Source organism: Carassius auratus, chromosome 26, assembly GCF_003368295.1.
Source record: "Carassius auratus strain Wakin chromosome 26, ASM336829v1, whole genome shotgun sequence".
NCBI lineage: Eukaryota > Metazoa > Chordata > Actinopteri > Cypriniformes > Cyprinidae > Carassius > Carassius auratus.
The window spans coordinates 23,737,651-23,754,109 of NC_039268.1; the positions used below are offsets into that span (position 1 = coordinate 23,737,651).

General features: G+C 38.2%; 1 protein-coding gene and 1 long non-coding RNA gene across 4 annotated transcripts; one reads left to right on the forward strand and one right to left on the reverse strand.

Annotated features, from left to right (window-relative positions):
* Positions 1-1,254: 1,254 nt before the first annotated feature.
* Positions 1,255-3,504, forward strand: LOC113044689 (uncharacterized). Of its 3 annotated transcripts, XR_003275903.1 has the most exons (4): positions 1,255-1,679; positions 1,751-1,805; positions 2,396-2,469; positions 3,352-3,504. It is a non-coding gene; the product is annotated as an uncharacterized LOC113044689 (long non-coding RNA). The 3 variants fall into 3 exon arrangements; XR_003275901.1 differs by having other exon boundaries at positions 1,255-1,805; XR_003275902.1 differs by lacking the exon at positions 1,751-1,805.
* A 4,824-nt stretch (positions 3,505-8,328) lies between these two features.
* On the reverse strand, positions 8,329-15,400 carry LOC113044690 (coagulation factor X-like). Its single transcript, XM_026204865.1, has 8 exons — positions 15,221-15,400; positions 14,881-15,041; positions 11,898-11,922; positions 11,692-11,805; positions 10,668-10,799; positions 10,371-10,603; positions 10,173-10,290; positions 8,329-9,133 (listed from the first exon to the last, which is right to left on the reverse strand). The coding sequence occupies exons 1-8, from the start codon at positions 15,279-15,281 to the stop codon at positions 8,514-8,516; spliced, it is 1,464 nt and encodes a 487-aa protein (XP_026060650.1). The 5' UTR covers positions 15,282-15,400; the 3' UTR covers positions 8,329-8,513.
* Between the last annotated feature and the right edge of the window lie 1,059 nt (positions 15,401-16,459).

Genomic DNA, 16,459 nt, shown 5'->3' on the forward strand with positions numbered 1-16,459 from the left:
ACAAGAATATTTTATTTAAAAGGAAATCGATATTTTACAAACACTGGTTCAGCAATGGCCTGATATTTGTTGGCCAACTTTTTGATAAAGATGGTATGCTCTTTAGATATTCAGAATTTCTGTCGACCTATAATATTCCAGTGACACCAAAGGAGTTTGCCACCGTTATGGATGCTATTCCATCTGGCCTTTGTATGCTTTTCAAAAATAATACCTTAATTTTGAGGTATGACCCATTACCTGAACCTGTTAAGACCCCAATTGGAGAGATATGTTTCACAGGAAAAAAAAGTCATTCTTATAAAGTTAGAGCCTTATTGGTTGAATCAATTGCCTGTACCCCTTCTGTTGTCTCCTATTGGAATAGTTTTTTTGACAATTTAAATTGGAAACCTATATGGTCTATGCAATATAAACTTTTTGTTACAAATAAAGTAAAAGAAATATCTTTTAAAATACTTCATAATATTTATCCTACCAAATATTTCCTTAAAAAAAGATTTGATACACATTTTGATTCTGACTGTGTTTTTTGTATAGATAAAACTGAGACCATTCTTCATTTATTCTGGATATGCAAATATACTCAGCAACTGTGGAAACATGTTGGCTTGTTTATCTCAAATGTGATCTTAAAAGGTTTCAATTTAAATTCCAAAATTGTTCTTTTTGGTTTTTTTGATGGAGATTCAGATGTTTGCCTCATTATAAACTTAATTTTGTACCTCTGTAGATTTTACATACATAAATGTAAATTTTCTGATTGTATACCAATATTTACTGTATTCTTACAAGAGATTAAGCAGTATTTAAAAACTATCTATGCCTCTGTAAATAAAAAAGCAATTAGGACATATTCAATCTGTAAAAGCTATAAGCTTATAAATGTACTCAATATGTAATTTATTTTGTGTAGTACCCTCTTTTACTTTGTTTATTTATTGACTCTATATTAATCTTTCCAAGCCTTTTTATTTATCCTTTATTTATTTTATTTATTTATTGATTTATTTTTTACTTGTAATTACTTTTTGTTTCATACCTATTTCTGCTGATATAATAATTGTATTATATATTGATATGTTTTTTTGTATTCACGGTTCTGTTATACATAAAGTTCAATAAAAAAAAAAAAAAAAAAAAAAAAAAAAAAAAAAAAAAGAATTATTTTACTGTCTATGGTGAATTCAGCTGGGTAAACAATTTGTCAATCATTTGTACATTTGTCATTTTTTATATTGTTTATAGGCTTAAACTACTTTTATTTCAGTTTTAAGTTTTAATTTTAGTTCAGTTTTAGTTTTTTTTTTTGGTTCCAGTTATTAATTTTAGTGATTTAGTGACACATATTGTATTTATTTGTCAATGTAGCATTTCTAATTGTCATGTTAGTTTTTATAGTTTTGTGATGTTAGTGAGGGGTAATAATCTGTGTCTCTCTGTGTGTGTGTGTATCTGTGTGTGTGTATGTGTGTGTGTGTGTGTGTGTGTGTGTGTGTATCTGTATGTGTCTGTGTGTGTGTTTATCTGTGTGTGTGTGTGTGTGTCTGAGATCAATAAGCTGCAGCTGTGTAAGCCGCTGATCCGTGCCATCGTCAGCTCTAACCTGAAGGACGAGTACAGCACGTACAAATACTGTGTGCGCAGGAAAGCCATGTTCAACAACGACTTCAAACAAGGTGTGTGTGGTTCCTCAGGTACATGACAGTGATGATGATGATGATGATGAAGAACACCTGTCTCTGGTCAGCTGTGTCCAGCTGAGGAGTACCTGTCCTTCTCCTTCACACTCTGCCATCGCTCCGGTCAGAAGAACAAGAGGCTCATCCTCATCTGACCACACTGATGACCTCAAACACTAACTGACCTGATAGAGTTACAAAAACTGCTGTATATGTATTTAAGTGGTAGTTAAAGATATATATATATATATGTATATATATATATATATATGTGTGTGTGTGTGTGTGTGTGTGTGTGCAATTAATTTAAATATTGTTACTATTTTAAATCTAATTATTCTTCAGTTTTCCATGAATACAGCCTTTGATGCTGTTACATTTTATTTTAGTATCACTGAGATACCATTATATTTTTGTTAATATTATGAATTATGCATTTTTGTATTTTGTTTTCATTTTAATTTTATTCTAAGTTTTAGGTATTTTGGTTGTGTATTTATTATTATTAGCTTTTTTGTTTATTAAATCAAGTTACAATAAATCAAAATAGAAGTGTTGCCTTGACAACTATCTAAAATGAAATTTGAAGTTTAAGGTTGTTTTTTTGCTTTATTTTTATTTTCAGTTATTGTTTATTGTATTTATAGTCACACAACGGTTGTTTTATGATTGTTGTTAGTGCTGGTGTGTGGTGAATGTTCTTCTGTTCTCAGGGTCACATGCCTTCACTCCAGCTGCTAAAGAAGAACGACCTCATGCAGATCACAGACATCACCAGAGCTGTGAGGTAACACACACACACACGCACGCACTCACACACACACACACACACACACACACACACACACACACACACTTGCACTCAAACACACACTTGCACTCACACACACACACACACACACACACTTGCACTCACACACACACACACACTTGCACTCACACACACACACACACGCATACATGCACACAGATGCATACACACACACACGCACACACACGTTTGTTTGTTTTTTTGTGTAAAGTGTGTTCATCCCATAGGTGTAATGGTTTTTATTCTGTAGAAACTGTATATTCTATGTCCCTTCACCAACCCTACACCTAACCCTAACCCTCACAGGAAACTTTGTGCATTTTTACTTTCTCAAAAAAACTCATTCTGTATGATTTATAAGTGTTTTGAAAAATGGGGACATGGGTTATGTCCTCATAAGTCACCCTCTCCTTGTAATACCTGTGTCATAGCCATGTCATTATACAGAGTTGTGTCCTGATATGTCACAAAAACATGCCCCCCCCCCCACACACACACACTCATACACTGGAATGATTAATTGACTCACTCAAGATGTACTTATTTCATCCCTGGATGAATCAGTGGCTTTAAATGAATCTCTTGAATGATTCAAAGACAAATAGATTTGAACTGCTGCTTCTCACCACCTAAGTAATCGATAAATCTTTATTTGAAGTGTCAAACTACTTTCAGAAGGTGATTTTACTCTATTTCGATTGCACCGTACACATCAGTGAGATGCACGTGTCACTTCCTGTCGGGCTAATGGGGCAGAACTTGATTCCAATACAAACAGGAAACTGAAGTTTGACAATGTATCATTCTGTGATAAAGATTCAGAAACAGTCCGTTGATAAGTAACATGTGTCATTTCAGACTGGATTAATCATATTTTGAATTACCTCAGCTCCCAGAATGAACCTGTTACTCCACAATCCCATCAACCTACGGTCCTCAGTGCTTCATCTTCATTTTACATTCACCCATTTTTTTTTTTATTGATGGTCAAATAAAAATCACCGTTTTGCACATATGTCATGTTTATTTCATGCTACTGTGGCTCAAAACACGTCACTATAAAAAAAACTCAAAATATCTTGAAAAAGAAAATAATATTCTGCTTAAGGAAGGGGAGGCCTGTTTCAAACACTTGTCTGCCATTGGTCAGTCAGTCAGAAAGCCCCGCCCCAAACACTGCATTTATTTGATCTAAAGTACAGCAAAAACTGTAAAATGTTTAAATATTTTTACTATTTCAAATAACCATTTTCTATGTGAATATCTTTTAAACTGTAATGTATTTCTGTGATCATTTTACTTTAAATATATATTAAAATAAAAAACAGTTACTTTAAATAGTAAAAATATTTCAACATTTTAGTTTTTGATGTACTTTGGATCAAATAAATAAAGTCTTGGTGAGCAGAAGATAATTAAGGGGGCGGGGAGCATAATTTGTGTAGCACCACCCCAAAATATTTCCTAATGATTCTTCAATTTTTTAATTTCAGGGTCACTTACATTACAAATAAAAATAATTAAAAACTAAGAAATAATAAAAGAAGAAGACTGGTTAAATGCTTGTTATGTGCTTATGTGTAGCAACGATTGTTTTGTTGGGGGAGGAGCCAGCTGCACGCGCTGTCCTTTTCATCATCAACAGCGAGTATAATCCAATAATCAAGGACGGATATTTAATATATAGAAAAGAGCTAGGACTTCAGACAAATCTCAGAAGAGAAACAGCAGACATCTGCCTCTGGTGAGTAGATACAACGTTGAGGGTTAAACTTAGGAAAGATTGTCCAAATTAAGTTCAAGGTCTTTTTCAAGGATTCTTATTAAGAGAAACAATATAGATTTAATATAAATTAATGTCCTTTGTTCACCAATTAATGGTGGTAGCTATAAGTATTTTTAGATCGTGTAAAGCAGATTTTGTGAGTTGCGCTTCATCTGCTTTCATATTTTCGCGCGTTTTTTTTAACCGCCAACTCATGTTAACTGCTCTTTAGTTCACATTAGCGGCTAAAGAAGCTGCCTCTTGCAGATTAACAAAAGAATGCGTATTTTCGCGTAAAAAAAGATGCATAAAAACAGTCACACAGCAGCATTGATTCTGTGCTTACTTGATTTATAATTTATTATTTTATGTTGTAGATTTAAGTATTAAATTAAAATCGCCAAAAAACAAAATGGAGACGAATGTTTTAACCATTTTCATTTTTGTTTAAGATAATTAAAGCAACAGTTTTGAATAACGAAAGAATATGTAAAAATATGGTATTTGAGGTAAAAAGGGCCTGTGCTGTTGGGGCTAAAGACACAGTAATTAACATGATAATTAATATCATGTTAAAGGGTGACTTTTCCATTTGTTTGACTTGGCATGGTTAGATTAGGTTTTTGGCTTGTGCGCAAAAGGCTCAATGTGAATAATGAGAGATGCAATCAGGAAGTGACGATTTTGTTCACTTTGATTTGTTGGATGGAAATGGTGCTTGTTCGCAAATGTTTTATGCAATATTTTCAATTTTTTTTCGACTTTTCAGTTGGACATTATAAAACTGTATTAATCAACGGACCGATCTCATTGCCTTGCATCTGAAATGCTAGTTCTGTCATTCTGAAATGCTTTAGCAAAGTCTGGTCAAAGTGCTTTGTTATAATTAACTCCCAGAACTGCGTTCCCAGACTCTAATAATAAGATAACATGAGTGCGTTTTGTCTGCGCACTCTGAACCCCTTTATTTATAGTGTGCGAAAATTATTATACTTTATTATTATAAATTATTAAGGCACTGTCTTCTCCTGCTGCAGCAAATGCAGTTTTTCTTCGTGATATTAAGCAAAAGTTAATCAGGAAGTGTCTTTAACTCACTGGATGGAAATGGCATTTTGGGCGAATTTTGGCGATATGCCAATTCGTTACTTTGGATGGAAACATAGCTATTAGCAGTGAATGTCCTAATCAAACTAGTTAAACAGAGCAAAACAAGGACAGGAACCATGAATCCAGAGAGTTGATCTCTTACCCATCTGTTGATCTGCGGACGACACCTGATCAACGATTACAAGCTCTCAACGACTGCTATCTGTAGCCAAACAATCAATAACATCAGTTCCTCTCTTCATCAGGATACATGCGTCTCTCTTACTGTAAATAACTACATTTAACACATTTAAGAAGTTCAGAATTTGACATTGATTTTGCGCATTGATGCTTTCAGGCTCATTAATTAAAAACAGTACACAGAGAGAGTCACGTTCGTTCATATGTTTTTCATTTATGTCTACATGGTAAATAGTGAAAATGAGATTTGAGAGACTGTGTGTGCTCAGCGCTGTGTATCTGGACTCTAGTCTGTCAACATGACCTTTGAACTCTTCATCCATGTGTTTGTGGACACCTCCACATACGGCTCGCAGCTTCATTTCTCATCAAGAAACACGTTTAACTTACAAGAATTAAGTGTCATCTTCATTAAAACTGTGAAACATCTCATTTGGATGACCACTATATGTACAAACCCGATTCTAAAAAAGTTGGGACACTGTGCAAATTGTGAATAAAAACAGAATACAATGATGTGGAAGTTCAATATTTTATTCAGAATACAACATGTTTATACTGAGATATTGTATAATTTTAAGGGTAAAATAAGTTGATTTTCAATTTCATTGCATCAATACATTTAAAAAAAGTTGGGACAAGTCCATGTTTACCACTGTGTGGCATCTCCTCTTCTTTTTCTAACAGTCTGCAAACGTCTGGGGCCTGAAGAGACAAGCTGCTCCAGTTTAGGGATAGGAAAGTTGTCCCATTCTTGTCTAATACAGGCTTCTAGTTGCTCAGCTGTCTTAGGTCTTCTTTGTTGCATCTTCCTCTTTATGATGCACCAGATGTTTTCTATGGGTGAAAGATCTGGACTGCAGGCTGGTCATTTCAGTGCCCGGATCCTTCTTCTACACAGCCATGATGCTGTAATTGATGCAGTATGTGGTCTGGGATTGTCATGTTGGAAAATGCAAGGTCTTCCCTGAAAGACACAACGTCTGGATGAGAGCATATGTTGTTCTAGAGCTTGGATATATCTTCCAGCATTGATGGAGCTCATCTTTCCAGATGTGTAAGCTGCCCATGCCACACACACTCATGCAACCCCACACCATCAGAGATGCAGCTTCTGAACTGAGCGCTGATCACAACTTGGGTTGTCCTTGTCCTCTTTAGTCCGGATGACACGGCATCCCAGTTTTCCAAAAAAAACTTCAAATTTTGATTCGTCTGACCACAGAACAGTTTTCCACATTTTGCTACAGTCCATTTTAAATGAGTCTTGGCCCAGAGAAAACGCCTGCACTTCTGGATCATGTTTAGATATAGCTTCTTTTTTGACCTATAGAGTTTTAGCCGGCAACGGTGAATGTCACGGTGGATTGTTTTCACTGACAGTGTTTTCTGGAAGTATTCCTGAGCCCATGTTGTGATCTCCATTACAATATCAGTCCTGTATGTGATGCAGTGCTGTCTAAGAGCTGAAGATCATGGGAATCCAGTATGGTTTTCCGGCCTTGACCCTTACACACAGAGATTGTTCCAGATTTTCTGAATCTTTGGATGATATTATCCACTATAGATGATGATAACTTCAAACTCTTGAAAAACTTCAAAACTCCTTTCTGATATTGCTCCAGTATTTCTCGCTGCAGCATTGGGGGGATTGGTGATCCTCTGCCCATCTTGACTTCTGATAGACACTTCCACTCTGAGAGGCTCTTTTTATACCCAATCATGTTCCCAATTAACCTAATAAGTTGCAAATTCCTCCTCCAGCTGTTCCTTATATGTACATTTAACTTTTCCGGCCTCTTATTGCTACCTGTCCCAACTTTTTTGTAATGTGTAGCTCTCATGAAATCCAAAATGAGCCAATATTTGGCAAGACATTTCAAAATGTCTCACTTTCAACATTTGATATGTTATCTATATTCTATAGTGAATAAAATATAAGTTTATGAGATTTGTAAATTATTCCATTCCTTTTTTACTCACAATTTGTACAATGTCCCAACTTTTTTGGAATCGGGTATGTATTTCAGAGTTAACTGGAAATAACATTTAATCATCAAGGATTTCATTTTGTTCAGAACTGGAGTAATTTATACTGTGTTCAAGTCCTCTGGAAACATTTGTATTTACAAGATAGTAAGTCGTAATTATGACGTCAGGTCCGTCCAAGTCACTTTAGTCAATGCACCATTTCTATATAAAATTCAGATTTTTTTACTCTGTACTTCTGAAACATGACGAAAAACATGCTTTAAGTGTGTTTTAAGTTTTCATTAAATTAAGTTTAGTAAATTCAAAATAATAATTTTACAATACAATGTAATTTTAAACATGCAAATTTAAATGACAAGAGATATAAAGTTTAAATAATTCTAATCAATACAGATACTACATCCATCGCATCATAAATATTCTCCCACTCTTAACTTAAGACTTAAAGAAAGTTTTGAGTTTCCAATGTGGTGGTGTTCAACTCCTAAAAATGATCTATCCGACATAATTTGAATGCACCATTATTATCTGTGTCCCTGCAGCACAGAAGCAGCATCAGTGTCACAGACGTATATTTGTAGAAATAGACAACAATACACTGTATGAGTCACTATTATACATTTCTCTTTTATGACAAAATCATTAGGATATTAAGTAAAGATCATGTTCCATCAAGATATTTTGTAAATTTCCTACCATAAATATATCAAAACTTAATTTTTGATTAGTAATATGCATTGCTAAGAACTTAATTTGAAAAACCTTAAAGGTGATTTTCTCAATATTTCGATTTTTTTGCTCCCTCAGATTTTCAAATATTGTCCTCCTAACAAGCCATACATCAATGGAAACATCAATTTCATATGATGCATAAATCTCAATTAAAAAAACTGGTTTACGGTCATATATGCGTAATAAAGATTATGAGAGAAAACAGAATAATGTCATTGATGAATCAGCATGAATTAATACGTCAGACTTTGCGTACGGGTGTCTTCCGCAGCAGCTCCCGCTTTGCTTTGGGTTTTATATATGCTTTCATCTCCGGCATGACTTTGGACATGGCATTATGGATCCATGTGATGTATTTGGAGACCTGCGTGTAGACTCCGTACTTGCCCTTCCGGGCGCACCCTTCGCCCCAGCTCACTATGCCTGTCACGAACCATGTGCTTTTGTAGCGTGTCACATGCGGCCCGCCGCTATCGCCCTGACACGCGTCCTTCTCCTCCTGATTGTATCCGGCACAGAACATGCGGTTGGAGATCTTAAACGTGCTGGACTCGATGCATTTGGCGCGGTCGACGTATGGCACGGTCAGCTTCTGCAGGACGGTGGACTGGAAGCCACCCTCACGCACTCGGCCGAAGCCGCTCACCATGCCGTCCTCCTGGAGCATCAGCACACGCTCGGCGAAGTCGCGCTCCGGAAGGCAAGCGGGGATGATGAATCTGTTGAATCTGATGGGCTTGCTGAGCTTGATGAGGGCGATGTCGTTGTGGTAGGTCTTAGCCATGTAGTTCATGTGAATCAGAATCTCGTCTACGTCGTGCATGACCTCACGACCCTCGTCGACCAGCGTGTTGAACTCACCTGACAGAAAGACGCAAACAGGAAGTAGATCTCTTTAACATCAATATTGTTTCTCCCAGATACACAGACTCTCCGTGAGGTTTTTCTGAGAGTAATCTCACATGTGTCTCCTCTAAAGTTTAGGACGAGATCTCAACCAGCTTAGAATGGTGGATTTGGATCATAAAAAATGGGAATAAACAAATAAATGTGAATCTGCAGCACAAAACCAGTCTAAAGTCGCTGGGGGGGGGGGTATATTTTTAGTAATAGCCAAAAAACTTCACTTCACTTAACATTTTTTGTATGGGTCAAAATTATAAATTTTTCTTTTATGCCAAAAATCATTAGGATATTAAGTAAAGATCATGTTCTATAAAAATATTTTGTTAATTTCCTACCGTAAATATATCAAAACTTCATTTTTGTAATCAAAACTTCATTAGTAATATGCATTGCTAAGAATAATTTTCGCAGTATTTAGATTTTTTTGCTCCGTCAGATTCCAAATTTTCAAATAATGTTGTCCTAACAAACCAGACATCACTGGAAAGATGATTTATTCAGCTTTCAGATGATGTATTAATCTAATTAATATGTTGCTTTACCAGTTACTTGTAAAAAGTAATATGATTACATAACTTGGTTAATTGCAATGCGTTACCCCCAACAGAGATTTCAGTAGCTATGTTTTTATCACCCTGTTTTTATGCATTTTAAAGTGTTTCGCAACAGAAACAAATAATGGAAACTACAAATATCGAATAAAAATCCCTTTATTCGCAAAAAAGGTTTAACGCTCGCTTGATGTGTTTTTTGACTAGAGCAAGAAAAGACATAATGCAAGTAATGGAAGATGGACATGCATTTTGTGAATAAATTGCTCCATGCACAAAAAAAGTAATAGTATCCAAGATGTTGTTGCAGTAATTTGACCTTTTTTTACAGCTTTTTTGTGAATAAAATTTCTGAAAATGTGCTTGAAAATATTTCACAAATGTTTAAATTTTAAATAAAGGCTGACCACAGCATTTCCTGATGTTCATATGAAATATCATACCTACAATCACCCGGGTGGAGAGCGACTGATTCATGCAGTGAGCAGCCGACAGAACGAAGTACTCGTTTAAGATGGTGCCGCCACAGAAGCCGATGTTGTCTTCGTTGATGAGAAGAGCCTTAGAAAACATTGAACACCAACATGCTCAAACTGCCATATTTAAACTCCAATGTAAAGCTTCATGCTAAAGATCTCTACCTGCCATGGACAGTCTCCAGGAAGACAGTCCGTACCGTTCACGATCCTCAGTTTTCTCACCAAGGACCGCTCAGGGAGGCCAGACGTGCTGGTTGTGTCATTGCCGGGAGGGTGGGTGACGTCTGTGACAGGTTCGGCGGTGGTCTCCTCTTCATTCTCAGTGTGGTTGATGTGTATGTTGTTTAAGGTGCTTCTGGTCTTCTGAGGATGGATGGCACCACATTTGAAAGGATCTGAAACCAGAAAGTGTTTAAATTGATGGATAAACATCTCGTTTTAAGTCAAAACATAATTTACCTTGAGACTGACACGACTTCCTGTTATTGGCCAGCTCATAGCCTGTAGCACATGAACAGACAACATTCTTCTCCTCCACGCTGCAGAAATGATCGCAGCCTCCGTTTTTGCTTTCACAGAGCACAGGAATAGCTGCAGCGAGACACACAGAAGAAAGACTGATCGACTGACCGTCTGTTGTGTGAACACCAGTGTTGGGGGTAATGCATTACAAATAACATGATCAGATTACTTTTTTTTTAAGTAACTAGTAAAGTAAAGCATTACTTATTAATTAAGGAAATATCTGAGTTACTTTTTCAAATCAGTATCTCCAGTTACTTTGTGTCCATGTGTTGAGTGACAGATGCTGTTGCCATGGTGACAGAGATCAGGAGTCAGTGCAGAGTGTTGTGTGTGAACATGATCTCACTGTACTTCTAGACTAAATATGAACATGTGTTTACTCAAAAACACATTCAGTGTTCCTCACAATCAATAAAAACAGTCTCATACAAACTCAGAATATTAGACAAACCTTCAATAATTAAATATGTTAATTAAGACAAATATAATTTATGGATTTAATCCTAGTTTATTTACCAATGTCTTTGCTTCTGACCTTTGATGATCCAAATCAACCATACTAAGCTAAACTGACACATTTCTTTTAGTTATTGCTAAATAGTATTGATCTTTCTTCTTCTGTGTCATATTCTTCATGTGATTAGTTTGAGCAGCGCCCTCTTCTGTACTGACGAGAACTTACACTTTCTCTAGCCTGAGGAGGATTCATTCCACTTTTGATGTGAAAAGGCTTTTACATGTGTAAAATAACTTTCTATATTAAAAAAAAAAAAACAAGAAAGCCCTGCCTAGATTTGAAAAGTAACGCAAAAGTAACGTAACGCATTACTTTCCATAACAAGTTACTAAGTAACATAATTAGTTACTTTTTCAGAGAGTAATGCAATATTGTAATGCATTACTTTTAAAAGTAACTTTTCCCAACACTGGTGATTACTGAACAAAATATGTCACTCACCGATCTCACAGTTGTATCCCTTATAACCTTGATGACAGAAACACGTGTACGACCCGATCGCATCTTTACACTCGCCGTCATGAAGACACGGGTGAGACAAACATGCGTCTCCATCTGAACAACACCACCGAACACACAAGCGTTCATTTAAAGACTTACTTCACCATTAAAACCAAGCTGAACTGAAGGTTAGATTGCAGACTCACCAACATATTTGTGCCAGAACTCATTCTGAGGGAAAACACAACACACATCCATCAGATGAAATGAACACACACTCAGTTCTTTTGAACTGGATTTATATTGAAGTTTGTTTTTATTGGAATAGACCTTAGACCTAATGCTTTCACATATGGTTATTTTGTTTTGTCTGCACACTGATGTAAGTGCTTCATAAATATAATTTAGGTTATTTATAATAGTTTGTATGGAACAGTTACATCAGTGTGCGGACAATATGTTTTTATTTTTGCTATAGTTTGCGCACATCCCACAAACCCTGTGTGCAACTTTTTAATATGTTGTTTATTCATATTTAAGACACTCATAAACTTTGTTTGAATTTATGTATTATTCAAACTATAAGCGGATGCATTCTTGTCACGTTGGTTTTTGTTTCTGGTTTATGTTTTCATGTGTTTTGGTATTTAGCCATGTTTCTGTTACGGGTTGCTGGTATGTGATGGAGGGCACACGAGGAAGACGATATACAAAAGGGTGCTTTTAATAATCGCAGGAGAATAAGCGCACATCCAACATAATAAAACATCAATCACGGACAAACAGGAACTCAAAAGACAGGGTATTTAAACACGAATGAGAAATCAGGTGAATGGAGACAGGTGGGGATTAATTATTTAACCAAACAAGAAAATGAAGATGACCAAATAAGGGAACTGAAAGTCCATGTATGTAACAGTTCGCCCCCTCCTGGAACGGTGCGTCCTCGCACCGCAAGAGGAATACCAGGGGAGGGAGCGTGGGGTTTCTGGAGGCGGGCGTTGTGCAGGCAAAGAGGGAGCAAGGAGCTTGAAACCAGGGCGGAGTGGATGGAAGCAGGAGCCAGGGAGGAGCCTGGAGCAGGAGGAGCCAGAGACCAGCCAGGATGAAGATCCATGGTGGAGTCGATGGCGGGAGGAGCCATGGTGGAGGAGGAGCCGACGACACCAGGGGGCCGACAGACGGAGACTGCGCCGGTGGGTGAGGAGCCCATGATGGAGCAGAGCAAGTCCAAGGCAGCGCTGAAGGCACCGGCGACCGAGGCGGAGGCAGCGCTCCGGAAGCCCGCTGCGGAGTCGGAGTGACTGAGGATGGAGGTGGAGCCGGAGAGAAGGAGGAGCCTGACAGAACCGGAGGGATGGAAAGGCTAGGTGAAGCCATAGGAGTGGAGTCACGAGGCGGCGGATGGTCGACGACTGACCTAGGTGGAGCCGGAGGGATAAGGGAGCCTGGTGGAGCAGGTGGGATGACGGGCCACAGTGAAGACGAGGGAGCAGGGTGCCAAGGCGGAGCCGCAGGGTCGCAGGACCTAGGTGGAGTCCAGGGCTTGGAGGTTGGAGGCGGAGATAGGGAATCCAAATGCCAAGGCAGAGCTAGAGACTGGAAGTCCTGCGGTGAACCATCGCGCCCCCAGATGGCGCTGACTGAGGGTGAGCTGCGGGACTGACTGGCACCAGAGGAGATAAAGTCGAGGAACTGGCTGGTCTAAGAGGAGATGAGAGAGGGAGGTCGGGAGGAAACACAGGAGGCTGAGGGCTGGACAGAGACTGTGGCTGCGGTGGGCTCTGGTTCGGGAGTGGGGCTGGAGATATCCTCTTCAGCAGTGCAGATGGTAAACAAAGATCCATTTTTCTCCAGCACCCACTCCACGAAGGGGGCGAAATCCTCTCTGGGACTGTACACTGGCAGGCGTGCCTTACACCACTCGCTCAGACCGGTGGAATAGAAATGAGAGAGCAATAGATTGGGGAAGTGGGTAAGGCATGCCAGATCTAGAAAGTCCCTGGTATGGTCCTCCAGTGAACGGTCAAGTTGCTCCAGGCACAGGAGTTAGAAAGAAAAATCCCGCTACATAAACTGTTTTGGACCGTGATGCTGTTACGGGTTGCTGGTATGTGATGAAGGGCACACGAGGAAGATGATATATAAAAGGGTGCTTTTAATAATCCCAGGAGAATAAGGGCACATCCAACATAATACAATATACAAATGTAAGATACTCAGGATACAACATCAATCACAGACAAAGAGGAACTCAAAAGACACGGTATTTAAACACGAGGGAGAAATCAGGTGAATGGAGACAGGTGGGGATTAATCAGTTAACCAAACAAGAAAAGGAAGATGACCAAATAAGGGAACTAAAAGTCCATGTGTGTAACAGTTTCATGTTCCTGTCATATGATTCCCTTGATCCTCATGTATTCCTTCCTTGTGTGTGTGTGTGTGTGTGTGTGTGTGTGTATCATGTTGTGATTGGTTGTTTAAGTCATGTGTCTCAGTTCTCATTGGTTGGTTTTGTCATGTGACCCTTACTGTTATTTATAGCCCACATGTTGCCATTGTTTCTTATTGAGAATCTTGTTTTGGACTGCACTTCCTATACTTCCTTCTAAAGTTAGGAATTTAACTACTGCACAAAACTAGAATATCGAGTTTTTTTTCCACATCATAAATGACTTCCATTGGTTGCCTGAAGCTCAGTCATGTGAGACAGTCACGGAGGTGTTTGTACCAAATCATTTTGATGAAGGACTTTCACGCATTTCAGCATTATTAAAACAATATTTAAGATGGTGTGCAATGATATTGGTGCAATGGTTTGTTCAGTTATCCAGTGGCATGATCTGTTGAGTCAAAGTCACATGCCTTTTTTGATGCACATTAAGGAATTAATTCAGCATGGGTTTCCATTGTAGTTACTGTGCATGTTTTCTTATTAGATACAGAAGCTCAATTGAGCACATAATTTTTCTTTTCTTTTTTTATGCACTTTAATGTGCATCTTGTCGTTTACATCCAGCATGTTTTTATTCAATATACCAAAAACACGTAAGTATAGGTGGCGTAAACATGGCTGATTTCTACTGTCCTTACGACTCTGGTATTTTGGGCCTGAGGTGGTACACATGATTTCCTGAATGCTTCCAATGAAATATTGAAGAATAAATAAACAAACAAACGACCAACCGTCTTTTTAACATCCTCAAAGATTTCTCTGGCCTCCTCGTAACTGCAGCGCTCCTCAACACACTCGCGCTCCATGTTTCCCTTCTTTAGCTCCTCCCAAAAGGTGTTGGCACGCCGGCGCCGGCTCAGGACCTGACTGGCATCTTGACCATGGAGGAAGACTGGAGAAACACATGACATTATCATCATCGTCATCAAAGCTTGATAGCAGCGGAAGATAAATAAACCAAACCTGATCATTATCACCCTCAAACTCACCCTGACATCGATTAGGCCTTAAACAACAAACCTTCAGGTCAGAAAAAAAGAGTAATTCTGAAATTCGAGACGATGCACTCACCTTCTGAACTCACACAGTGTATTAGAAACAAGCAGAGAAAATTCCAGAAGACAAAAGACATTGTGGTTTATCAGTGTTCAGCTCTTTCCCATTAGAGGATCAACAGAAAACAGACAGAAGGTGAATGAACTGAGCGCTGGGAGAGAGAGAGAGACAGGGGGAGGAGAAACTGACCGGAGGACAGAGTGAAAAGCAACAACGTTTACACTCGAGACATGTGGGATATTTCAGTTCAGAGCTCATGGAACTATAGGAATCCTCTCCGATGACTTCATTTGATGTTCCCTGCAAGATCATCAGGCTCAGTTTCTCACACAGAACATGAATATAATACAGAAGACTCCAGTGATTCTGGGATTCATGAAGAGTTCATACTAATGCAATTATATTTAGCCTTTATCCAAAGAGACTTCTGAGGAAGAAAACAATGCAAGCAAATGATCTCAAAGGGAAGGGGATGATGCTGCAATGCAAACATACGTTTATACAATCTAAATAAGATGTTCTGTCCTGTTTAAAGTCACAGATATGAAGATGGACTGTGAAAGCAGATTTTTTAATTTATTATTTTATATGTTCCCTGAGGATTACATTTAATGTTAATAAAAAATGTTTTGCACAAAAACAACAAAAAAATGCCCTCATTCTGTCCCTCTCTCTGAAGCAGCCTGTTTCAATGTCCTTTAAGTCTGGTTATGATTGGCTAACTACTCAATATCCTAATGATTTTTGACACAAAAGAAAAATGTATAATTGTGATCCATACAATGTATTGTTGTCTGTTGCTACAAATATACCTGTGCTACTGATGGCTGCTTCTGTGCTGCAGGGTCACTTATAATGTACACAAGAAGTGTACACTGGGTCACGTCTGGTGTATGATTAGCAACATCTGCACAAGAAAATCAATGCTGTTTCAGTAAATGACTGCCAAACTGTCCCTCAAACGCACCGGAATGATCCCTAAAACCAACACACGCGAAGATCAGATGCATGTGTAAACAAACTCAGAGTGAGCATGGTTATAAATCATACTTATATGACCACCATCAGTTCGTAGCAGTGAATGAAGATGTATCATATCGATCACAAGTGCAGTATGGAGTACCTCAAGGCTCAGTACTAGGGCCGCTACTCTTCACGCTTTACATGTTACCCTTGGGAGATATCATCAGGAAACATGGTGTTAGCTTTTAAATTTATGCTGATGATACTCAGCTCTATATTTCCTCGCAGCCC

Coding starts and splice junctions, on each gene's coding strand:
- LOC113044690 (XM_026204865.1), bottom strand. CDS start 15,281: ATGTCTTTTGTCTTCTGGAATTTTCTCTGCTTGTTTCTAATACACTGT. Junction 15,042..15,220: donor ACACTGTGTGAGTTCAGAAG/GTGAGTGCATCG, acceptor GTGTTTCTCCAG/TCTTCCTCCATGGTCAAGAT. Junction 10,291..10,370: donor CTGGAGACTGTCCATGGCAG/GTAGAGATCTTT, acceptor ATGTTTTCTAAG/GCTCTTCTCATCAACGAAGA.